This window comes from Marmota flaviventris, chromosome 6 (assembly GCF_047511675.1).
Source record: "Marmota flaviventris isolate mMarFla1 chromosome 6, mMarFla1.hap1, whole genome shotgun sequence".
In the NCBI taxonomy this organism is placed as follows: domain Eukaryota; kingdom Metazoa; phylum Chordata; class Mammalia; order Rodentia; family Sciuridae; genus Marmota; species Marmota flaviventris.
Genome location: NC_092503.1, coordinates 45,469,541 through 45,496,718, shown reverse-complemented (window position 1 = coordinate 45,496,718; position 27,178 = coordinate 45,469,541). Strand labels below are relative to the sequence as shown.

At 34.6% G+C, this 27,178-nt stretch overlaps 1 protein-coding gene across 3 annotated transcripts; it reads left to right on the top strand.

Moving 5' to 3' along the window:
• Nus1 (NUS1 dehydrodolichyl diphosphate synthase subunit) lies at positions 1–25,847 on the top strand. 3 transcript variants are annotated; one of them, XM_027953050.2, is made up of 5 exons: positions 1–445; positions 13,899–14,024; positions 14,970–15,119; positions 19,884–19,983; positions 23,085–25,847. In XM_027953050.2, exons 1-5 carry the CDS (start codon positions 31–33, stop codon positions 23,173–23,175), a joined length of 882 nt encoding a protein of 293 aa, XP_027808851.1. In that variant the 5' UTR covers positions 1–30; the 3' UTR covers positions 23,176–25,847. The 3 variants fall into 3 exon arrangements, with proteins under 3 accessions (XP_027808851.1, XP_071469176.1, XP_071469175.1); XM_071613075.1 differs by lacking the exon at positions 19,884–19,983; XM_071613074.1 differs by lacking the exons at positions 19,884–19,983; positions 23,085–25,847 and adding an exon at positions 16,863–17,362.
• The last annotated feature ends 1,331 nt before the right edge of the window (positions 25,848–27,178 follow it).

Sequence of the window (27,178 nt, the reverse complement as noted above, 5' to 3'; positions counted from 1 at the left end):
GAGGGGTGGGCGCCCGAGCGCCACAAGAGTATGACGGGGCTGTACGAGCTGGTGTGGCGGGTGCTACACGCGCTGCTCTGCCTGCACCGCACGCTCACCTCCTGGCTCCGCGTTCGGTTCGGCACCTGGAACTGGATCTGGAGGCGCTGCTACCGTGCCGCCTCCGCCACGGTCCTAGCGCCGCTCGGCTTTGCGCTCCATAAGCCCCCGGCAGTAGGCAGGAACCGCCGTCACCACCGGCACCCGCGCGGGGGGCCGGGTCCGGCCGCCGCCCACCCCCGGCTGCGCTGGCGCGCGGACGGCCGTTCCCTGGAGAAGCTACCTGTACATATGGGCCTGGTGATCACCGCGGAGGAGCAGGAGCCCAGCTTCTCGGACATCGCGAGCATCGTGGTGTGGTGTATGGCTGTGGGGATCTCCTACATTAGCGTCTACGACCACCAAGGTGAGGCATGGTGGTGGGTGGGCTGCCAGAGACATCGCTGACCTCCAGCACCCACTATTTGGCAGGTGTGCCCAGGGTACGCGCATACGGTCGCTCTCCCGGCCCTTCTGTGCAAATCACAGTGACAGAGCTTTCGAGGAAGGGAGCTTTATTGAACACCTATTAAGTCCCTGGATTAGATTCAGTAACTTAATACTTAAAAAAATGTGTCAATATTTACAATATCCCAGTAAGATAGATGGTTTTTGTATACCTTTGTTTCACAAAAGAGGGAGTTGAAGTTCAAAAACATTAACTGATTAATCCAAGGTCACAAAGGTAGTACAGGGGAAATTGGAATTTTAGCCAGTTACCCTTTGGTTACACTTCACTTGTTTCCCAAAGAGTTTCGAGGCACTGATCTTAATTGCAGTCAGGCTTTGTGGTAAGTGCTGGAAATGGGAGTGGTAGGGGCCAGATATCAGTTGACCCAGTCTTATGAAAATTGTGATAGAAATTGAGTAGGCACAAAGGACAGTGGTTCCCTTCTGTCTTTGGAAGCCTGGGATCCTGTGTGATTCTTGGTCCTCAGTGACCAGGACAGTGCTTGATAGGATTGTCCCTCCATAAGTTTTGATTGAGAGAATGAACTTCAACACAGGCAATTTTTATAAGTACAGAAATTCAACACTTATTGCGTGAAAACAAGCCCAAAACACTGTGCCAGACATTCCTTGGAATCTTGCCTTTAATTTCATGGCTTCTCAGGCTTGGGGAGAAAGGTACATACTAGGTGACATGGGGCATTTTTTGAGTAAAGTAACTACTATGAGAAGAGAGGAGAGAAATTCTGAGTGGAGGAACTTGAGAGTTGCATAAAGAGGAGATGGGATTTGAGCAGGCTATTGAAAAATATCTAATTTATAAGATTGAGGAGGGCTCTAAATGTCAGGTTTGGGTTTTAATCAAATCCTGACTGCTTTGGTATTTTAACTCATTTTGTCCCATTGTCCCAGATGTTAAAAATGCATGAAAACTTCAAATGAGCAACAAGTATACCACTTATGGTCACTTTGAAATAATGATTATGTTTATAGAGGTCTATTCTTTTGAGAAAAGTAACAGAAGAATGATTAGAGCATTTAAAAAATACATAAAGGATATAGGTTATGATTTCCAACCTATTTTAAATAAAGTATTCACAAAATTGAAAATTTGGGACTTAATGGGTTAATGATAAAGGTGATGGTTTTGGAGTACTGGTATGGAGGAAAGAAAATGAATGTTTCATTCTCTGTTCAATAACATAGATTACCTGTGTGCTCTAAAGAAGCTACAACTTGATTTTTACTTTAAAATCTTCATCATATAGGTAGATTTAAGTGCAGGGTTTCTTCAGGATAAGTAGTAATCTCTGACTGCCCTATCATCTTCCTTGCTGTCAGCAAGGAATATGATTCAGTATCCTATCATCATCCAATGATGATTTGCCCTATAGGGTAAGGTTTAATATAGCCAGAGACAGACATTATAGAACTTGCTAAAAAAAAAAAAAAACAACAGACCAATAGAGATTGTCAGGAGATGATACAATCATTGCCTAAACCAATGTAATCCATATTATCTGGTTAATAAAATAAAGTGAATTAGAAATGGAAATTAAAAATATTGAGCAGTATGCTGGATTGACTTATATCCAAGTGATTCTTTTAAATCAAGTACCTTTATCTTCCTATAGGGGAGGAAAATGTATAGTTAAATTGTTTGACTTTGTGACTATCTCCTAGCTCAGGTTATAATATTGCCACACTTCCTTGTTCCGGCAGTTCCTGCTATTGAATTTCTGATGTGATTCATACATATCTTGTGTCATACTGGCTAAAAGCAAAATGATTGGTAATGAAAAGGTAGAAGTCAAATTGAACCATGTTTTAGCTGAGAACTAAATGGAGGTTTAAAGATTAGAGAATTTTGTGTCCTACTCTAAAAGCAGGTTTTATTATTATTATTATTTAAAGAGATGAAGACAGTTTCACTGCTTGATTAAGAGACCTTCAATTTATCAATTTTGATTAATTCATTCACCAGTTTACAGTTGGGTATCTAAGTACCAGATATTCTTCCAGGCATGGGCATGAAGAAATGAACAAAATAGACAAAAATTCCTGGCTCATAGAACCTTAGATTTTAGTAGGAGTCTTGTCAGTTTGTATAAAATATTTAGTACATTATAATTAATATAAAACATTTGGCATTGCAAGTGCAAGGAGGAAAAATAAAGCAGAGAAGTGGGACAGAAATAGGAGTGTTGAAGGTCAGTAATGTAGAAAGGGGTGCCATTCTAAATAGTGTGGCCAGGGAAAGCCACAGTGACTTGAGTATAAATCTAAAAAGAGGTGGAGCAAATCATGAATATGTAAGAAAAACTGGGCTTTTTCAGGGAAGTATAGATAATTAAGCTTGATTCAGTTTTTTTCCATGAAATGTTTGTTAAACCTATATCTTGGTAAATATTTAACTTTTAAAAATCCTATTAACATACTCATAAGTGTTATGTTATTGAATACTATACTGTAATACAAGGAGTAGAAGAAATAATGCTCTTAAGTTTACACTCAAGGAGAGATATCTAAAAAATTAATACAAGCTAATATATAAATGTTAAGTGATTGAGAAGAGACTTTAGAGAAAAGGGAGAATTCCTTGGGGAGCAGCATTATTCCCCATATGTCCTGGAAAGAAAAGGAAATGACATTTGAGCTGGACCTAGCAATGGGTAGAATTTGGATTAGCTTGAAAGTGTAGTGTTCTTTGAGTGTGTGTAAATAGGAGTTCCCCAAAGGCATCGTTCCCAATAGCAATAACATTGAATGGAATGTGGTGATTAGTAAATGTAATTAGTGAAAGTTATTATAAGATGAAGTTTGGACAACTGTTCTATTATCTGTTGCTTTGTAAAACTCTGCCCGGAAGTATAACTTTTTTAAAAAGTTCATGTGTTGATGCAGTTCAATTGGTCAGTTTTCTATAGTCACTCATAGTACAATTGCAGACAAGTTGGCACATAAAGGATTTTTTTTCATGTCTGATGCATGGTTTGTTATGACTGGTATAGATGAGAGCAGGTTGCTTTGTCTTTATATGGTTGTTTCATAAGGCTAGTTTTAGCTTCCTCATTTTATAGTGGCCTCAGGCTAATCAGACTTCTAACAAAGTAGTGGACTTCCTCTGGATCAAGTGTTCCCAGAGACTGAGTCCAAGACCAAAGCTGTAAGACTTCTTATGACTGAGCTTGGGAAATGAAAGTCATGCATCTGCCTTGAATTAAGGAAATGGAGAAAAGGATTTCAGTTCTCAGTTGAAAAGTGGCTTAAGCAGAAAGGTGGGGAGTTGACAGGGTTGATAGCAGCCATTTTAGAAACAAGCTTACCACCTTTATTTTTTCCTGTCCTATATCCCTTTATCCAAATATTTGTACTTAAACAAGTATTTATTCTAATTATGTAGGTTATAAGTTATTTTTAATCTTTAGACAAAAACCTCCCATTTTGATACTTAACTTGGCCTGATGTTATAAAAAAGCCCCTACTTTTTTTTTTTTTTTTTTTGAACTGGGGGTATCAAACCTGGACTTTCTGCATGCTAAGCAAGCCCTCTACCACCGAGCTACACACCCAGCCTGATCTTTTTGTTTTTTATTTTCTCTGTAATTAATCTTTTTTTCCATCTCTCTCTCCTTTTCTTCATACTAGGGATTGAACCCAGGGATGCTTTACCAAGGAGTTACATCCCCAACCAGTTTTGTTTTGAAACAGGGTCTAAGTTGTTCAGGCTGGACTGAAATTTGTAATCCTTCTGCTTCAATCTCCCGACTAGCTGGGATTACAGGCCTGCAACTCCATGCCTGGCTACCTGCCCTATTTCTTTTTCTTTTTTTCACATTTTTTAGCAAGAATGTGTTGTTTTTATTTGTTTTTGTATCAGAATAGTACATAGCAGTTGTGTTCATTTCAACAGAGTCATACATGCATGGAATTTGATTTACTCCATTTCAGTCCCCATTCCTCTCCTTCTCTCCCTTCCCTCCCCCATTCTCCTTCCTCTACTGATCTTCCTTTATTGTGTTTATTTATTTGTTTTTGAACAGTGCTTTTTACATGTACATAAAGCTAGGATTTCCTGTGGTATGTTTATATATGCACATAGTATGATTTTGTTAAATTTATTTAGCTTTTCCTCACCTTTTCCATCCCTCTTTCCTCCTCCTGGATCATTTTCTCCACTGATTTTCCCTATATCTTCATGATATCCGATCCCCCACCATTTTGCCCTTATTTTGCTCTAGCTTCTGCATATGAGAGAAAACATTCAACTCTTGATTTTCTGAGTCTGGCTTATTTCACTTAGCATGATGTTCTCCATTTCCATCTATTTACCAGAAATGCCATAATTTCATTCTTCTTTAAGGCTTCAAAAACTTCATTGTGTATATATACTTCATCTTCTATTGATGGGCATCTGGGCTGGTTCCACAATTTGGCTAGTGAATTATGCTGCTGTAAACATCGATGTGGCTGTATTGCTATACTATGCTATGCAATATTTCTTGATTATAGTAATTTCTGCTGGTATTTCTTTCATCTACTTAAAATCGGAGTTTTCTTAGATCTGATCAGGAATTTTTTGAGCTCAGAATTCTAGTAAGAAGATTGGTATTTTATTTACATGATTATAACTTAAGAAATTATTTTAACTGGACTTCAAAAACCAGTATGTGGGGCATGACTGTGCCTTAAATGACTTTTGCTGTTTGAGTCTTAGGGGTGTTATGCTTGCCTGTGTTTTACTTCAAGTACACCTAACGTCAAGTTATCTAATTATATTTTGTTATCTTAAGTGTTAGAACTTGTTGATTGCCTGGCTGTACTGGTGTCATGCTAGTAACCTTGCTGTAGGTCAGTCTTTTTCAAAACATTTGTGAATGAGTAATTGGGGATGCTTCTAAGAAATACTGATTGAAAATATTTACTGTTCAGACTGAATGAAGATAGTAGGACCAGGACATCTCTGTTTTAATCAAGTTATTTGTATCATTAAATCAACAGTGATCAAAGGGTACTCTGCAACGTGTTTTATATAAGATTATGCATCATGTTCTTTTTTATAAGTGAGGTTAGTTTAGAGTGGACTTAGTGTTATTTATTATAAATTGAAACGACATAAAGTAAGGCATTGCTTTCTACATAAGAATTCAGCAAATCTTTAGCTGTTTTATAAATCAAGAACCCAAGAATTAAAAAGACAAGACCTATGTTCAGCTATTAGCAGTTCTAGAGTTTGAACCAAATTTTATTCCAAATCTTTTTTGTGTGTGTGTTGGGGGGCTGGGTGTTGAACGCAGGGGCACTCAACCATTGAGCCACATCCCCAGCCCAGTTTTGTATTTTATTAGAGTTAGGGTCTCACTGAATTGTTTAGCACCTTGCTGTTGCTGAGGCTGGCTTTGAACTGGAGATCCTCCTGTCTCAGCCTCCTGAGCCACTGGGATGGCAAGCATGTACTACCAGGCCTCGCTCAAAAGCTTTTGTACTTTTGTATTGATTTCCAGTAAGAGACTCTGACCACAATAGTCATTTTTTATACTAATTATGTTGGATCATCTTAAAGCCCTGGTGAAGTGGTACTTATCTACAAGTGATAGAAATTACTTATTAAAGAAATTATTAAGTCAAAATAGAGTTCTCTTAATACACCAATATATAAGTTCCTCCTGAATCATAGGACACACTTTTATTTAAATCAACTCAGTTTAATTTTATAGAGCTCTTGCTCTATATTGAGCTATTAATTTATCAGATAAGCACAGTCTGTGAAGATTTTTCATTTTTAAAATGTGCAGCCTGAGCTGGGAATGTAGCTAACTAAAGCACATGTCTTACATGTGGTAGGCCCTGTGTTCAATGACTGGTAAACAACAACAACAATAAATGTGCAGCTAGAAGCTGAGAAATCCACATGGCTTGTTCATGTTATTTATCTCCTGTGCTGATGTGCCTGGACTTAAAATCCAGTACTCATTCTATCATCATGCTGTGCCACTATTATACATATCTGTTCCCTTGCTAGAGCACATTGATTCCAGTATGATTGCTGTTCTGTGAGGTTATCTGGAAGTTCTCTTGAAATAAAATAGTTAAATGGCTTCTAGGATTTATTTGGTTATGACTACTTTAGTTATATAAATTATTAATATTTTTTTTATTTTAAATAATTATGTCATAAGTATATGTTTTCTTCTCTGAAGAGTCCCCTGTAGTAGTGTTACAGTTGGGTTGTTAGAGAAATTAAATGAGGGTAACCCCTAGGTCACTTATTTAGGTGTCTAATTAAAAAAAAAAAAAGGCAGTTGACTGAAGAATGGGTATTTGTTTATATATAAGTGTTGCTTTACTTCTATAGCTGGTGAGATGCTTGATAGCCAGGACAATTTTTCCCCCGGTATTTTGATCTTACTTTTCTTCCTTCCTTTGCCCTTGTAAATACTTGTAGATATTTCTTAAAAGATCTGTCACTGTATTCAAAAAACCTAATAAAAACAACACAGAGGAGGAAAAGTTTATTTTGTCTCATGGTTTTAGAAGTTCATTCCATGGTCTGCCTACTCTGTAGCTGTGGGCCTGAGGTGAGAAAGAACATCCTGGCAGAAGGGCATGACGGAGGAGAACAGCGCAGAACATGGTAACAAGGAAGCAGGGAGAGTCCACTTACTAGGGACAAAACATAGCCCAAAGGCACGCCCCCAGTGACCTGCCTCCTTTAGCCACACCCCAAAGTTACAGTTATCATCCAGTTAATCCATATCAACTCATAGGTCACAACTTTCATAATCTAATCTTTCACTCGAAATTTATTGCATTGTCTCACACATGAGCTTTTGGGGGATGCCACATATCCAAATCATAACAGGAATGAACAACAACAGTAAAAATTCTGATTTCATATTTAAGACATATTCGATGTATATTTTTATTTTTATGAGCCATGTCCTCAGCCCTATTTTATATTTTATTTAGAGACAGGGTCTCACTGAGTTGCTTAGCGCCTCACTTTTTCTGTGTCTAGCTTTCAACTCACAATTCTCCTGCCTCAGCCTCCTGAGCCACTGGGATTACAGGCTTTTGCTACTGCACCTGGCTCAATGTGTATTTTTAGAGTCTCATTTTATAGAATTGATCCTACATTTCACATAAATTTTAAGAGTCAGTATTTAAGGAGTACAGACAAGATTTGTAACTGCCTACTTCTTTAAACTCCTTGTTACTTGGTTCCCTTAATTTGAAAAAAAAGGAATGTCATGTCTATTACCTAGTACATGTTTGGGTTTAAGGGCAGACCAACTATAGAAATCTGTAAATAATTTCAAATTGTCATTTTATCTCTTGTAACAGAGTCTTTTTTTTTTTTTTTTTAACTTTTATCTTATGTTGGATTTATTCCTGTGCCTTGTGATAAGTTTTTGTTTCCTCAGTTTCTTCTGGAATATCTTTTTCTTTTGTGCACCTCCTCTTTTGGTGTAGGAGCAATTTGTTTATTTTCATTGAGGATCATCTCAGTGTGGCAGGGAAAACTCATGTATGGGTTAATCTGACCATGAACTCTAAGTATGGTGGCACATCTTGAGGTGCATCTGGAATTGTTCAATGACTAGAGAATCTACATCTAAACCATTATGTTCAACATTTCTTTCTGCATTTCTAAGCATGTGCAGCAGAAATACAACACTCTTTTTGGGTCACCAACTTTGTGTCTAGCACCACTGGACACAACTCCCAACTTCATTGTCGAATGGAATGCATTGTTTCTTTAAAGTGGCATCTTTCAGATACTTGGGACTTTTCAGATACCTGTACCTTTGTTGGTCTGGGCATTTTCATGGGTGTTCTTAAAGTGAACATAAAGATTTGAACATCTTGATTTGCATGTTTTTTTAGGGTTTTCTGAGATGAGAGTAGGGAACCATTTTTACAGATCACTTCAGGCTGCTTTGTTGGAAGAGCTCGTGCCACACAAACTTGAAAAGATTTTAATAAGGTGTCTGAAAGAAGAGTATAATCTAATAGGTAGATCGGGCGTATTTAATTTTATTCTCCTTTAAAACATTTTTTGCTCCTGACAAGATAACCACATGTGCTTAGATTTCTTCCTATTTCACTACTTCTTCTTTCTGAATCTTATGTCTGGCTTTTCTTCCTTTGTTTCACTTCTAAATATCTTGTAGAGTTTTAAGCTGTATGTATGTTGTTGTTTTTCTGCTTAGCTGGGCCAGTGTAGCCTGAAAACAGCCCTGAGTGAAAGGGTATGACTGCTCCTATAGCAGGAAGTTATCTGACCACTGTCCCAGATAAACTTTCCAGTCTCGTGATTTTAATTATCATCTGTGTGCTGACATGCAGTTTTGTATATCCAGCCCTAATTTCTTCCACAGTTCCTAATTTCTATATCCAACTTCTTTGTAAAATCACTTTTATTTTATTAGGCTTCTCAACTACCTAACCTATTTAAAACAATACTCCTAATTTTGTCCCAGACCTCCCCCCTCATATTTTCCTCATCCCACAAAATACTACTTCCATTCAGTTTCTCAGGCTAAAAGCCTCATATTGTGTGAGTTCTCTGACTTCATGTTCTACTTGTAATCTATCAATAAATAGGCCACCTTGGCCATCCTTCTAGAGTATATGCCAAATCTACCACTTGTTTTGTTCTCCTTTGCAGTTAAGTCTTAAGTTTAGGTTGCAATCATCTTTCACTTGTATTCCTACAGTAGGCCCTTGCTCTTCATTTATACTCTGGCCCCTGTATAATCCATTCTTCATCCACTAGCAAAGTTAATCTGTTTTTGATAACATCACTCAAACTTTAAATAGATCACTGCAATAGCTTCACGTTGTACTTAGAATGCTTATAAATTAATTACCCAGGCCCACATGTGCCTTAATGTTATAACCACTTAATATCTGTTGTCTCGTATTATATACCTCTGTATTTATGTATTGCTCATAATGGTATATTTCTTTTCCTTAAATACCATAAATTCTGAATTCTGTGAGAATATTCAATTATTTCTATAATAGTAATCAGTTGGTGAAGTACTGTTTTATTTTGGTGCTGGGGATCAAAGCTAGTGCTTCACACATGCTAGGGAGTATTCTACCGCTAAGCTGTACCCCTGGCCCTTGAAGTACTGATTACTGTATTTTAAGAATTGAGCAATATCAGCAAAGTCCTTTTTTTTTTTTTTTTTAAATAATGCAGTGTTAAAAATAAACATGAGTCTGTCACCAAGAAAGTATATATGTTATAGAAGTGAAAAGAACAGGTTACAAAGTTGCATAATCATGTATACCAGGTACATCATGTATACCTTGTGCATGTGGACAAGAACTAGTGAATATTAAAAAAGTGGATAGTTGTCTTATGATGGAAAGTTAGGGACACTTCAAACTATTGAAATTGTGCAGTTCTCCTATTGTCTAAACTTTTCTTTTTATAGTTTTTAATACTAGAATTTAAAACAGATGTTTCTTTGACTATTAGAAGCCTACATTTGGTCCTTAAAGCGCATAGCTAATGTTTCTCAGAAAATACCAAAAACATTATAGTCTTAATGGGGTGTAGCTTTCCTAGCATAATATTTCCCTCTTTTATGGAAATTGGAGATTTTTTTTGCATTTTGTTTTCAAAAATGACTTTCATGTACCTTTTCTATATATATTTTATATTGTTTATTTTTTGGAAATTGAGTCTTCATGAGATATAGTTGCAGAATATGAGATGATATAGTTGCCATATGTGAACATAATGTGAAATTCCTTACAGCATTATTGCAAAGACTTATTTTAGATTCCTGGATCACTCTTAAAGAATTCAAAATACATATTTTGTTTACCCTGTAAAACCTCAAAAGCCTTTTATGAAAGAGCTGTTGGGGGGTGGGGAATAGAGCTGTAATTCTACTTTTTTCAAAAGATATTAATTATTTCTAAAAAGGATCATTTTTACTTGACAGTATTTGATTTCTTAGAGGAAATTAAAATTTAGTAGAATTGTTTAATAGTATTGTTCATTTGTCAGAGTTAAAAATAGTTACTGAACTGAATAGTAATTTAAGTCAGGACAAATTCTTAAGACACTTCAGGACAATTGCTTGACCATTCTGCATCTATTCTTCATCTGTAAAGGATACAATAATATTATTCTTGAAGCTCAATACTATATAATTCTGTAAAATAATAGTTTTCTCAAAAACTTGAGAATGTTTAAATGCTTTTTCCTTAAATCACTTATTTTTGAATGAGTATGATCTTAACTTCTGTTTGTATAAAATTACTTTTGTGATAATTTGTTTACGTTTATGCCATTATTTTGACTTTAAATTCTGGAAGGCAAACAGAATGAATTATATGAGAAAAAGAATCTACATATACTATGTTATCGCTATAGAAATTTCTTATTTCAATCAAAGCCTCCCTTATATCTTTTTACAGTTCGTGTATATCTTGTGAGGTATGCATATGTGTGTATTGCCTTTGAATCCTAAAGAAAACTGTAAGTTGATATTATTATTTGTGGGTAAAATAACTACCATAGAGTAATCAGATTTCTTGATGGGAGTCAAGCTACGAAATATTGGGAATCATCTTTCTCATAATCTATTTCATCTAAGAACATAGCAGAAACTGCATTTATTTAACTATTTTGTGGTGTTGGGGATCAAAACCAGTACTCAAGTGTAGGAGGCAAGCACTTTACTACTGAGCTCTACCTTCAGGCCTGAAACTATACTTTTTAGTTTCATCTCTTCATATGGATCACCAAGACAAAAGTTCTGTTTAAAATAACCTTATGAAAATCTTCTTTATAAAAAATATTTTGTAACTGTGTCTCTGTTATATTCTTTTTAACAGAGTTCCTGCCTGTGTGCAATAAGGAAGTGTCTGCTTTTATTGTGAGAGGTTCCTGGAAACAAAAAAAAAAAATTTTTCCATTCAATGGCATGTCCCTTTTGATGGCATCTTATGCATTGATAATTCCATTTATAAAGTAAATATTGAACTTCTGTTAAATGGAAGTTCCCTTAAAGGAATAGATGAGAGGAACACAAGTTTACAAGTAAGAATATAGTTAGTTCCTGGTGATGGTGTGGTTGGTTAAGATATTGCTGTTTTAAAAATAATAGTATTTGTTTTTAAGGGGTTTGAATAAAATGTGGAGGATGGAATAAAATGGGACACATCTGAATAGGGTATTTGGACGGGGTCTTAAGGGAGGTGACATTTCAGCAGGCGTGTGAAGAAACAGAATTTTACAGGTATGCCATTCGGGAAGTTAAAGGATAGGGGTTAGAGTCACTCCATCTATTTTTTGAGAAACATAAGGCAGTTCTTGCTTGCTGGGATACAGTACTACAAAGAAATATTTTGATGTTTGTTTCATAAACATGAATTATTTGCCTCTACCAATTGTCGATACACAGGCTGGAATGCTGTGGTTGAGCTGAGCTGTTTGTTATTAATACACTAGTCATTTTAGGAGCCATTGAAGATACTGAAGTTGGATTGTGCCAAGATTGAAGATGACCTCTCTTCTTTAAGAAGACATTTATTTGTTGAGTTTTTGCTCTGTGCCCCAGGCACTGTGTTATGCCTCAGGATAAAAACAGATAGGATCCTTTACCTGTATAGTTCTTGTATATACAGGTAAAGTACTTCTGTCTCATTACTTTTATTGTTAACACCACCTAAATATTCTGTTTTTTACTATCTAAAACTGAATTTTTTTCCTTTTACCCAGTTTTTTTTTTTTTGTAGAATTTGCTCATTTTTAAAAAATATTACCATTTTCTGCAACCTAGGATAAAAGACTTGGAATGTTGTACGTTCCCCTGTAAGCCATGTACTATGTCCTCTCAGTTCTTTGTGGTGAGTCCTTCTTTCCATTGCCTCAACCTGTAGTAGTCTGCTGCCTGCCTATGATTAATGCTAGGAAAATTTCCTTAAAGGTATAAATTTCTACACATTTCCACATTGCTCACAAATTATCTGTTACCTGTCTGGTAGGCAATATGGAGTATAAATTAGAACTATCCTCTTGCCCTTCTCTCTTACCCTTTGCATCAGCAGCATTTGTCTTTTGAACTTTCCAAACAGTGCTTTTTCTTAAAGATTTTCCCCTTCTATGATGGTGGAATGTGATGATCATTATTATCCAAAGTAAGTTATGAAGACACAAATTGGTGTGAATATTCTGTGATACAACCAGAGATATGAAAAATTGTGCTCTATATGTGTAATAAGAGTTGTAATGCATTCCACTGTCATATAAATAAAAAAGAATAAAAAAAAAAGATTTGCCTCTTCTAATGTCCTCTCCATTTTTTTCCTCTTTACCTTTCTTGAGTTCAGCTGGCCCAAGGCTTGTTTCTTTTATAAAGCCTTATTCCACCCAAAGAGACTGCTTTTATAACTACTGCCACACATATACTACCACTTTGAAGTGTGCAGCAGATTCTTCTACCTGTCTGTCTCTCCACCCATAGAGAGGGGGGAGAGAGAGACAGACAGACAGACAGACACACACACACACACACACACAGTTCTCGTTTCTGTCTCCCAGCTAATCTTTACTGCTACTTTAACTACTTACCATTACTATTAACTACCATCAGGTCTGAGAGTATATAAAGTAGACCACTTAGATCAAAAAAGCAGTGTTAACTAGAAAACTGCCTCTTCAAAAATAATCAGAAACTTATATTTTGAGGTAGAGCTGTATATTACATGTACATTAAATGTATGTCCATTGTTCCTTTGTCTTCCTCAGTGACCTGATGGTAAATTTTTTTGTGTGTAGTTGGAGGAACAAAAACTGTTTTATTTAGTTTATTTCTGTGCTTTTTTCGAGTTTATTAAATTTTGATTTTATTACTTTTGTCTATTCTGTACTTTTTACATAATTCATGTAAGTTCCTCTTAAGGTTAAAAAATCAAATTGAAATGGAGCTAGTAGTATTTAATATACATAGTAAATGTGCAGAGAAAATAATGGAAGGTTGGAAATCAGGAATAAATAAATTCTTGGACAAGCTTTTTAAGAACATTGCTTTTTTTAAATCTGTAAATGTTTCAAATAAATGAGCTTTTAAAATTCCTTTCAAGGTCTAAATTTCTGTTCTGTTTACATAGCTTTTTTTTTTTTTTTTTTTTTCCCTGACTTAAGACTGAAGCCAGACTTTTATATTAACAAATCTCATCATGTTTTCCTTATAGATTCTGATTTAGGGTTAATTCTTTTTGTTTTATTTCAGATTTGTTCAGTTCTGGATTTAGTATTCTTTTGACAATCATCCATTAATCACTGAAGAAGATAAATGAACTTAGTTATGATTTGCATGCTTTTTCTTTTTTTCTTTAAGGTATTTTCAAAAGAAATAATTCCAGATTGATGGATGAAATTTTAAAACAACAGCAGGAACTTCTGGGCCTAGATTGTTCCAAATACTCACCAGGGTTTGCAAATAGTAATGACAAAGATGATCAAGGTAAGCATGAGTGTAAAATTGAATATGTAACACTTGAAGATGTATGTTTATGTTTCAAAGCAAAATCTGACATTCATTTTTCATTGCTTTTTGCTCTGTTAGTCTTTATTGTTGGCATCTTTAATCATCAGATTGAGACTTTCCCTCTTTGTATTTTTAAAAAATGATTTTCAATAAAAGATAAAAACAGTTTATAGATACTAAAAAGTGAACATGTGCTAGAGATATTAGTGAATCAGACATATTATTCAATAGACAATCCAAAGAGTGTTTTTAGATCAATAAATGAATATGTAAACACAGGAAAACTGGCTTTTCTTGGGGTGGGAGGAAAGACCATGGAAACTATATCAGACTAGAAAAACTTTGCATTTCTATAGATAAAAGATTTTATATTGTTATCAGTTAACAGAATTCTGTCAGTTGAAAAGCAGCTCTTAGGGAATCAGATAAGGTGTGTGCTATTGATAATGCACACATAGTTCACTGAAACACAGTTTTTTCCTACAATTTTCACTCTTCTATTTTGTTATTACTACTATGATTATATATATTAATATATATATGCATAATATATATATTATGATTATATATTACTACTATGATTATTATATAATCATATATATGTCATATACTATGACATATATATGATTATATATGATTATGAGTAAAATTCCTATTTTATAGAAAATTTATGCACAGTACAAAGTCATTCTAAGCACTTGGAAGATAAGACAGTATAATAAATATATACATAGACATTATTTTGAGTGCTTGATCTTTTCAGAGAACAGCCAAGTATGTTTTAATATTGAAATTTTAGGGCATTAATGATTCTTACTATAAGAACTCTATTTTGTTCTGAACTTACTATTCATAAAACTGATTTTGAAATAAATCTGGAAGAGTGTGTTTTTAAAATATCTTATTTGTTTTTTCCTCCAGTTTTAAATTGCCATTTGGCAGTGAAGGTGCTGTCCCCAGAAGATGGAAAAGCAGATATTGTGAGAGCTGCTCAGGACTTTTGCCAGTTAGTAGCCCAGCAGCAAAAGAGATCTACAGATTTGGATGTAGATACGTTAGACAGTTTACTTAGTAAGTAGTATATATGTCTTTAATTTTGTACCACAAGTATATATTATGAAAGGAAGTATTTAGGTTCCTTTCATAGTATATAGCCTGATATTTGTTTTTATACTCTATTAAATTTAAAGGACAGACATGTGAAATGGTTTTGAAAGAACAAAATTTGTAGTCAGCTCACTTACATGAGAACTTTTTGATAAAGAAAAGGACTTTTGAGTTTTTTTAATACTAATGAATATTCTGAGAAATAGGACTTCTATTTACTTTTCCCCCTTTCTTTTCTTTCTTTCTTTTAATTTTCTTTTTGGCATGGGGGATTGAACCTAGGAGTGCTTAACCACTGAGCCACATCCCTAGCCCGTTTTGTTTTTTATTTTGATTAGTATCTTGCTAAGTTGCTTAGGACCTTGCTATGTTGCTGAGGCTGGCTCTGAACTTGCCATCCTCCTGCCTCAGCTTCCTGACTCCCCCCCCACCCCGCTTTTTTTTAGTTTGAACTTAATAACTTTACAAGGTAATCCCAAGAATATAATCTTACCATCATCCATGATTACTTTTTTTAAAGTATTTTTTCTGTACTAAATAAACCACTATGTTTTTCGTATTATACCAAAATATAACTCTATGTCTTTCCACAATGTGTAAATGCCTTTGGTTTTTTTTTTTTTTTGCTTGCTTATTCCCTATTGAGCTACTCTAAGAACTTTTTGCTTTAACATCCTGATCCTTCTAACTAGAAAGGCAATCTTTCTAACAAGTACATGTCCATTCATAGGTTCTATAGCCATATGGTATCAGGGCTTTTATTTTTTATTTATTCACATTTAGTATCCGTTTACCTTACTAAGTATCCATTTTCTAACTCAGTAACTCCTCATTCTTTGTTTCTTCTACTTTGACATGGCCATCATTGAGTACAGTCCCCCTCTGTTCTCTTGCTCTAACTTCCTACTTTGACTTTCACTTGTTGCCTTTATTCTTATGGTTGTTTGTGATTGTGTAACTATAGTTGGGCTCACTGAGAAGTGGACCATTGTAGAGGCACTATGGCTAGAGATTACTGGGATATTGACTGTTTCCAAGGAGGCAGTAATTTATGAGTACATCCTTAAAGTTGTCCTTGGCCAAACAGGTGGTCTTTAGGTTGGTTGCCTGTGGGAAAGTGCTAACGTGTTGAACCCAGGTATTGCCTTCAGGTATTGTAAACTTATAACAAAAGAGTATGTATGCTGTCCTTAACCTAATTAATATGACAGAAACAAATACTCTGAATACTGTCGTTCCCAAAAGTTCCCTTGTAACTGTATTCAATTTCTACTTCTACCTCCCAAACCAGGTAACCACTGGTTTGCTTTCTGACATAGCATTGTGTTTTCTAGAACTGTTATAGAAAAGTTATCATATAATGTATAGTCTTTATCTCTTATGTACTCAGCCTAATATTTTTGAGGTTCATCCATGTTGCTTGCATTAATAGCTCATTACTTTTTATTGTTGAATAGTATTCTATTTTATGGATAATACCACATTTGTTTATCCATTCATTAGTTTATGTATATTTGCTTATTTTCAGTTTTTTAATAATCAGGTGACTATTGACATACATGTCTTTGTGTGGACATGTTTTCTTCTCTCTTGAGTAGATACGTAACAGTGGAATTGCTATATGTGGTGAGTGAATTTTTTTTTAAAAGGTATTTCTGTCTCTCTCTTTTTTTTAATATCTTTATTTTATTTTTATGTGGTGTTGAGGATCGAACCCAGCGCCCTGCGTATGCCAGGCGAGTACGCTACCGCTTGAGCCACATCCCCAGCCATGTTTAATTTTTTTAGGAAACTGTCAAACTGCTTTCCAAATAGACTATATGTTTTACATCCCTACCAGCAAGGTAGAAGGTTCTAATCTCTCCAAATCTTTGCTAAAAACATCTTAAATGTATTTTGGCCAGTCTAGTGTGTGTATAATAGTATTCTGTCTGGTTTTAATTCACATCTTCATAATGACTAATGATGTTGAACATTTTTCATGTGTTAATTTGTCATCTTTATCTTCTTTGGTGAAATGTCTGTTCCAATGTTTTGCCTATTTTTAACAGGTTGTTTGTGTTATTATTGAGTTTTAAGAGTCTATATATTCTGGGTACATGTCTTTTATCAGTGATAAGATAGGTACACTTACAAATACTTTCTCCTAGTCCATGGCTTACTTTTTCATTTTCTTAACTGTTTAAGTTTTTAATTTTTATAAACTCCAGTTTACCAGGTTTTTTTCTTTTATGGATTGTGTATTTGGTATCATATTTAAGAGATCTTTGCCTTACCCACAGTCACAATTATTTTTTTCTTGTGTTTTCTTCTAGATGTTTTAGAGATTTTGTGATTATATTTAGGTCTATAATCCATTTTGTCTTAACCTGTGTTAACAGTATGAGGTTAAAAGTCCTAGTTATTTAATTGTTTTTTGGCTATTTTGGGTCCTTTGCATTTAAATGTAAATTTTAAGGTCAATTTTTCAATTTCAAAGAAAGAAAGAAAGAAAAAAGACTGCTGGGATTTGGGGTTAAGTTGAATCTGTCCCTCAATTTGAGGAAAATTGTTGTCTTAAAGATATTGATTCTTCCAATCCATAAACATAGTTTCTCTCTCTATTTGGGTCCTAATTTTTCTCTCAGAACTGTATAATTTCAGGCTTTAGGATTTCAACTTCTTTTTAATTTTTAAATTTTTATTTATTTATTTTTATGTGGTGCTGAGAATCAAACCCAGTGCCTCACTACATACTAGGCAAGGCTCAACCACTGAGCAACAACCCCAGCCACTCAATTTCTTTTGTTAAATTTATTCCTAAGTATTTTATTCCTTTTGATGCCATTGTTAATGGAATTATTTTCTTAACTTTATTTTCAGATTATTGATAATACTTGTAAATAGAAGGTTTTTAAAAATATTTATTTTATATCTGACAGTCTTGCTAAAATTTACTTAATCTTGATAGCAGCTCTTTCTGTAGAGACTTGGAATTTTCTAAATATAAGATTATATTGTCCATCAAGATGACAACGACCGTCTTTGTTTGGTTCTGTTGTTGTTTTGTGTTTGTGTGTGCATGTGTTTTTTAAATTTGCTTGTGGTTTTTTTGGTCTGGCTTCCTGTGTCTGCATAGTTGAGTGGTCATTCAGTGATTTGCATACAGATGCTCAGACACCTTAAGTTTGTAAGGCTTAGGTGATTTCTGTGTGGAATTGGAAAAAAATTGAGAACATTTTTAAGTCTCTTTCACCTTTACTTTTCACTTCCTGCCCTGCCCTCTCTCTCTGACTCTCTCCTGTGTAAATAGTTTCCCGGTCAGCTGTAGAAGTATGAGATTTTATCTGAGATCTTATTTCCAGGATCTTCCTGTTAAATTTTTGGCCAAGGAGTCTTCAGCCTCAGGCCAATAGATATGAACTTTCCTTATTCCTTCCCCTTTGAGTCTCCAGCGTGTAGCTGGCAAATATGGATTATCACCATTCTCTTCCTCCTGGCTACAACTTTCAGTTCTGAATTGAGTCCTTTTTTTTCGCTAGAAGAAGCAAATCTACTGATTTTTGCCATCAGCCCTGTGCTAGAAAAGTTATAGTTCTCTGCAATTGATTGGGTATAGAGTTGTGGGGGATTGGGAGCAATCCCAGGTAAGAAGGCCATAGACTTCTGCCATTCTTACCTGGAGTTCTAGCTGATTTCCTAGCTGGTTTTAAGAAACACATACACACACACACACACACACACTTTTTTTTAAAGAATGATTTTTTTTTCCCCCTTTAGCCAGTATCCAATGCTTTTGAAGGACAGGTTTTGTCTAATTTAATACTTATTTTTTATGGAGAGGATTTGGAATCCTCTTCAGGAGTATTATTTGACATTTCTTTTTTTTTTTTTTTAACTAAAGAGGATTGCTTTTTAGATGGTCGAGGAGTTCTGCTTAGTCTATTTGCTCTACCACCATGAACTTTAAAGGGGATTTGTCATTGAAATAATACCTCAATATCTGCCTAATTCCTCAGTATTACTGCCTAATCCAATCTCCTTGCTTGAAAATGGTCAAGCTCTAGGATACTGTGTGGCAAGCAAGTGAGCTGAGGGTATGAGGAACTGTTAGAACCTGGGTCCCTCAGATTATAGTATCTTATCTGCTGTACCAGTGACTCTTTTAAACTTTATTTTGAAGCAGTTGAAACTTCCTTATCTACCTCTGCCCCCCTGATAAGACAGGTCTCATAGGAAAACCAGTTCATAATATAGATAAAGAATGTTCATATATTTGTTGAGGCTGGAGTAGTCTCTTTTTCCCCTTTGAAGTTGCTTAGGCTCTAGGGAACATTGAAGGCATTGATCTTGTGGCCCAAATCAACAGTTGGGCCACAAGATCAATATTGCCCTAAGAGGAGTATCTTTCCCAGGATGCCAAGCGAATACCTAAAGTAAGTCTTAAAATGATAGAGGAAGTTGGTGTTGGTGAGGGTGGGGTACTTATTGGGTTTAGGGTGAAAATTGGGTTACTTTCCTTATCAAGAAATCCAGTTAAATGGACTTTTGAGAAAATTTCTACATTTGGGATGAACATAAATATTAAATTATATTCAAGAGTGATGTGAGGGGAAAACATACAGATAGAAACACAGGTAAAGCTTCTGAAGAAAATGGATATGTCAGTTTATTTAGCAGATTTTATCCTTGGTCATTGTTTTGGTAAGCAATGCATGTTAATTTCATGTGTGTATCTTTATTTCCAAGGTTCAAATGGTTACCCTGATCCTGATTTAGTATTGAAGTTTGGTCCTGTGGACAGCACATTAGGCTTTCTTCCCTGGCAAATCAGATTGACTGAGATTGTGTAAGTAATTAAGTGTAATAACTTTGTTTTGATTCAGCCCAGCACTTGTTTTCTTGAGCCCAGTACTATATCTGGTGGAATTTCCAAAAAATTATGTTACTACATTCTTTACCTCAGGTACTTCACAGTACCAGTGGCGAAGTAAATACCCATATAAACAAATAAGTTAGACCTAAGAGAAAATAATGTTGTATACATGTTTGATATTGACATTGAGTAGGAGATCAGGAGGGAGCAATATCTCTGTGGACCTGAGTTGTTGATTCTACAGAAAACATGACTTATCCAGGTTATATAAAATGGATATAATTTTTGTATTTAGAATAAAGTGGTACATGTAGATGATAGGAATAGAAACAAAAGAAAATCTGGGGCACATTTTAAAGAAATAGAACTGGCCCCACCAGAACAGAGTATTAGGCAGTAATATGAAATTAAATTAAATAGTCTAGGGGTGTCAAAGGTTGGAAGGCTTTAAATACCAACATAAGGAATATGTATAATTGTAGACAGAGACTTAGAAATAGTTCAACCTGTGGCTAATATGGGAATGGTGGTTTTAGAAGATTTTGTTTGGCAGGTATATATTAGAGCAAATTGGGTTTGGGAAACGATGGAATATAAAGACAAGTGAAGAGGCCACAGCTGTAATTTAAGAGAAGAATATAGTGAAGAAAATGAAATTGTTTATTTAGAACATGGTTTGTCAAACTTTTTCTGAAAAGGGTCATATAGTAAATATTTTAGGCTTTTTCAAGTCAGTTAGCCTCTTGCAACTATCCTTCACTATTCTAATGACTTAACTCATCTAGTACAGCTAAACAACCACAGACCATACATGAACAACTGGGAATGGCTATACTCTGAAAAATCTTTATATATATATTTTTTATAAATAAAATCAGGTGCTGGCTCCAAGGCTGTTATTGCTGACTCCAGCTTTAGAATAAAGGAGAGACTTGGTAGCATTAAAATGTATTTAAATTCCTGATCTTAGAAGGATCAGATTCTGCCAAGAGAAGTATTTACCAAGTGTGATCACAGACCTAGCACTTTTCTAATTATGGTAAATGTGAGAGAAGAAAGGAAATGGTTTCTACTTGGTGAAACCGAAGTGGTGATGTGTATTGGAGTGTTATTGAGAGGAAACCAGAAAATAAAGGGAGCACTGATTTTTGAAAGGAAGATGTGGATTATTTTGAAGTCATAGTCTGTTTATGTGGAAACACTTAGTAGTAAAAGGTGTAAATTTTTTTTGGTGACTGAAGTCAAGACTAAAGATATGAACATCTTTTCATTTGGGATCATCAGTACCTAGGAAGTCGTTTTGAGTATAAGAACAGAGAAGCTCTCCAAAGGTCCTCAGAAATGCAAGCTTGGGGGCAGGAAATAAAAAAGTATCAAATAAAGAGGCACAGGGTTCATGTGGTGTGGTAAAGTAGGAAAGGACTGTAGATCATCTAGTCCTACCTCCTCATTCTACAGGTGAAAAAAATGGGGAAGAGACATTTTTCAAGTTTGTAACAAAGTGGATAAGAACCTAGGTCTCCAAACTGGGTGTCCTTAGGGTGAGCATACATGTGTTTTATTTGGTTTTCTCCAGGGATTTTCCAAGTCATTCATTTCAGGTGCCTTTTAGGTAGACTTTAAGAATGGCAGTAGTGATAGTTGAGTGGTCTGGAGGGAAGAAAATGTTTTAAAGCAGATAGGATAGATCTTGGTTTGAATTTTGGCTATGTAGCTTTATAATGTGGTTTTGGAAAGTTAAAACTTCTGTTTTAACTTAAAATGAAATTTGTCAAATGGACATTTTAAGGTAGAGGTGGGGATTTAAATCTGATAATGGAGAACAGATTCTTGAATATAACAGACTCTTCCATTGGACCTATTATTTCCATACATCTGTCACAGGCTCTCTCTTGTTATGTTGAGGCTTGTTCTCTGTCGATTCTCCATCAGACTGAGCATAATGATGGCAGGGAAGATACCTTAATGATGGAGAAGTAGAAGATTCGATCCCTGATAGAGCAAACTGGGACATAGACAGCTTCTGAAGCACTGACGGGTAGTGACTCTCAGTGCTTCATGAAAAGTTAATAGGAGACAAAGAGTGTTGATGAGAAGTGTAAACTGAGGCAGACTTTGGAAAGTGGGGAGTTTGAGGAGGATGGTTGAAACCAGCTTTAGCAAGAATGCCATTAAATGTATCTTTTGAGGATATCATTTAAGTAGAAGATGAAGATATAAGATTGATAATAGATATTACCCAGAGATATTATTTGATGTTATGAAGAAATGATTGGAAATGTGAAGAAAGTGGGTGACTTGGTTCAGAATTTCTGTCGTCAGAGGGAAAAAAACATGGCTAAAAGGAACCACAAGGTCAGGGCAGGAGTTCTTCTCTGAAAAGTTTGTGCACTCTCTGTGTTTGTGTGTATGTGTTACATGTAACCATTAAATTCTGAATCTGACTGTGTATTTGATTCTGCTACCATTTGGCATTTCCAAATCTCATTTTAAAGCTGTATAAATAGAGATTTTTTTTTCATGTTAATTGTTGAAAATTATTTTAAAATAATTAAAGGGGAACCCTCTGATTGTATGTTTACTCTTGTCTTTAAAATGCTCATTTTCACACTATAAGTATCTCCTTGAGCAGTTGAAAGTGGTAGAGTTAAATTAAATATTCATTTATTGTTTACTCACCATATATAACTTTAATATATCATCATGTGGGGCATTGTGATGCTCTGCTCAACATTAAGCCTGGCTTTATAAACTGTTCATGTAGTACTGGCTTCACTCTGTGATGAGTACTACAAGTGGATTCGAGTGAGATCTTTATACACATAGATCTCCAGCTTTATGTTAATCTAGGTTTTGCTTTAACCGCTTATGAAGCTAACTTAATATAGTTGCTTTTCTCTTCTGTTTTACAATAAGTTTAGCAGTCTTTTAGTAGAGATGGCTTAACATATTCTGCTTATAATTTATTTTCTTCTGTCCTTAACCTCATTTTCATTGTTATCCTTTGTTTCCCCCACCAAATTACAGTTTATCATCTAATTGCCTTTTTTTTTTCTCTTGTGCTTTCTTTACAGCTCTTTGCCTTCCCACCTAAACATCAGTTATGAGGACTTTTTCTCTGCCCTTCGTCAATATGCAGCCTGTGAACAGCGTCTGGGAAAGTAGTGATCCCTGGTTGCATAATTTGATTTCAGGCTTTTGGAGAAAAGGACCCAAGTGACTCTGATGTTTACAAAGCACCTATGAAACCCTGTGCACACCTAGTTCATATTCCTCATAATTTATCAACAAACACAAAAAAGTGTCTTACTTGAGAGTGAGTGTATGGCTGTGTGTGTGTGTGTGTGTGTGTGTGTGTGTGTATGGAATTAAACTTATAAATGGGGGAAGTATTGGATAATGAAATATATAGATCTACAACTTTGAGCATATAGCAATGTTATAGGAGCCAAGATTTCAGATATAAAGCTTTGGGCCCCTACCACTTCCCTGTTTTTGTGGGGAGTAGAGGGAGAGAGTGACTAGAACTGTTTGGGTTGTTTGGGGAGAAGGGAATAATTTTTGTTCAGTCTTTCCTAGTGACCAAACTTTAATTTTTAAAAATAATATATTATTAAATCAAGGTATTCTCAGTTTGAGGGAGTTGCAGGGGAGTGGAGTTCTGTGTTGCTCACTTGTTAAAAGCTTGCTCCTCTTCAGAGGAGAGAGAATATCTATCTTGAGATATCCGTCCACTTTCATTTCTTACTTCATTGTAGTTAAACAATGTGACTTGAGAATGTTGCTCTGGTGTCTGTGTTCTGTGTTGTGAAGAACATTTGAAAAGAACTCTTGCTACACTGAAATGCAGAATTTAAAAAATTTAAATGTTGAATTAGGCAGTCAAAAGGGAAAAAAGTTGAATAAGTTGTAATCTTAAAAGTAAACATGGAAAATTTCCTAGAAAAGTTTTGATTTCCTATTTTGTGTAATGAGTAGTATGCTGCATACTATCCAAAGTTGGTTTAAAAAATATTTCCAGTAACTATTTTTATTTAAAATGAGCATTTGAGAGAAATTATTAGGGCAGCTCTTTTCCTTAGTAGTAACCTATTCATCTTTAAAATAACACCTGGGATTTTTTTTTTTTCTTTTCCAGTAAATTCCAGTGGTGACTTTGCATAAAAAATTAAGTAGGATTGAGACCTGTGTGTGGGGAAGAATATTACCAAAGTCTACAAAAATAATTTAGATTAATTTTATATGTTCTCTTTTATGACAGAGAACTCATTGGTTCTGTTTTTTTAAATGAATAAATGATTTCTTGAAAGGTGTTTAATATTTTCCCCTCACTGCTGATCCTTGGACAGAAACCATACTTTATATTTGATGGTCTGTTTTCAGAAAACTCTCTTACAACAAGTGTACAGTAGTTATCTAAAATTGTACTTTTAAAATGGAGTAGTGTAAATACTAGGTCTCAGAAGTCTGAAAAACAGCAAAGAAGACTGAATTTGGAAAGCATGGTCTGGAATTGCTTGTCAGATTCTAAAGTAATGAAGAATAAATGTTTCAACTTTGGATTATAAAACCCCATTTATGATTTTAAAAATACACTTGAAATAAAAATGATTAAACTAAATTTTGGTCCATTGACATTCCTTTGCACGTCATAGTTCTTTATTCAACCTTTTTCAAAGTCTTAATTTATTGCCAAAAGTTTTGTGTGAAACTACAGCATATCTAAAATTTATGGGAGACTTTTTCATTTGTTTCTCTGTGCTGTGATCCATGTTTCATTAAGAGTCTCTGTTTTTGTTTTTGGCTAATTTAAGACAATTTTTGTCTTTTACAAATACTATAGATATGTTATTTATAACCATTCTGGAGTATATTCAGCTTTAATGAATTAAATTAATTGTCCCAGTTGAAGTGAAGGGTTGTAATGTTTGTTAAAATGAAATTAGTCAAATAGATTACCCATTGGGATATAGCTCAGGTACCTAAAGAGTTAATATTGAGTTTTTATACTTTTCTCCTGTTTCATAATAGTGTTTGTACATCAAAATAAATCTGTAGCCCATCACCTGAGTCTAGGAAGAAATACTTGAAACATGTTGCTAAAGGTTCTGAATTTGAATATAGACATTCCAGGACCTTCTCAAATGAGTTTGACTTCTTGTACAATCTGTACAATTTGAATAACATTGGTCATTCTATCATTCCTGCCAAAATTATCACAGGTTCTGCATCTTCAGAGCTCCCTTTGCACTCCCCCTACAAGAATTGATAGCTGGAAAGAAAAATGTTGTCTTTATATGTATTGAAGTTATTTTCTTTCAGTTTTTCTCAACACTCCCCACAATGGAAAAAATTACCAAATTAAAGCTACTATATGGATGGATGGCAGCTTGTAGCATAGCAAGAAGTTGGAGAGTTTGAATCCCATTCCCAATTCTGGTTGTGCTTTGCTTCTTAAAACTAATTGGTTCTGTTATAAAGTTTAAAAGCTGGTTTTAATGTGAATAGCAAATTCTGGTATATTGTGACAAAGGCTTTAGAATGCCTGTCTCTGAGAAGATGTCATATTAATGAGCAGTGCCAAATGCACTGTGCTATCTTATAATTTAATCTTTGAATGTATATTACTTAATTAGCTCCCTCCTGTGATGGTACCATGCATAGAGTCAGTTAAATCCTTGTGATGTTTTGTATGGCTGTAGACTTTGGCGCAACATGTAAATAATGTGTACAGCAAGTTTTTATGATTAAGGAATTAAATTTATTGAATTTTATTATTGAGAACAACATGTATGAATAAAATCCAATAAAAGAATATACTCTTTTCATGGACTGTAGTATTATGTGAATGTTACATTTATTCTGAACATTTAGGGGCTGCAAAATGTAATGAGAAACTCATGACTAGATAGAAATACTATTTTTAGATAGTATGCCCTTGATTCAAATGTATTCTCATTTTTAACAGGTTAAACATTTGAAATCTTAAAATGTTATTTACTTTTTGATAGATAAAATTCAGTTTTGCAATTGCTAGAATTGTCAAAAGTTCCACGATAATTAAAATCTGAATTGATTTTCATTGTATATGGAATCGCCAGGCTAAAAATGTATATATGTATACCCTTTTAAAAAGGAATCTGATATTTCTTGTCAAGCCAGGAAATTGAAAGGTAAGAGCTATGGTTTATCTTATGCTGCATAGAATATTACTCACTTTCTTACTTGAAAACCTAATTGTAAGGTTTTTTTTGTGCATAGTTTTCATCTAAAATTAAGTTTATCAAAGTCGACTTTAACCATGGTTAATAGGAAATGCCTTTAACTAAAATTGCCAACCGTTACCAATATTTAACAAGTATTTTTGTTAAAAAATTAACAAAAAGTAATTACTTCTACTGTAGTAGAAGCTTAGGATAGCATGAAATAAAACCCAGGAAATTAGATTAGTATCAGCAGTTGCTCAAGATTCTAGCTGATAGATTGTTTGGTAAAATTTGTGGAAAAGGGGAATGCAAAGAGAATTTGCTTAAGTTTTAAAAACATTCATGTTTCAAGAAAATCAGAGGACTGAGAGGAAAAATAAACTGGTTGATTACATTTTTGGCGACAATCCTTCCAGAAATATTTTGTATTTTTATTTAAGAAATGTATCCTGCTGTACCAGGTTTAATAAATTCTTTTAAACTATAAGCCAGAAACTGAGAGTTTTGCATTGTTTTGTATTTTGTTATTGTGTCTGGATATAAACAATTTTATTAGTCCATGAAAATAAAATATTTGGAAAAAATATAGTTCACATGCAGTTACCTTTAATGAATAACCTTGGTTCAAATTCTCAAAATAATTTCATGCCTATTTAACAAGTCAGGGATTATATTACTCATTCCAGTGGATTGCAAAAAATAAAAATTAAATGTAATCCTAGTTTCAACTATTTGGATTATTTGCTGTTGACCATATTTATATTGCTTTTCATTAGTACTAGTAATTTAAGTTGCTGTTTTGGGAACAACAAAATACCTTTTTGGTTTAGGGAAGGAAAGCCTGAGTAAAATGAAAAATTCAGAATACAGGATACCTGTTTCCAATCTGATGAAAATTTATTTCACTAGCTGTATCTTTTGGGGTTTGATTCTAGGAACTCTTTATTTTAATGTGTATTTAC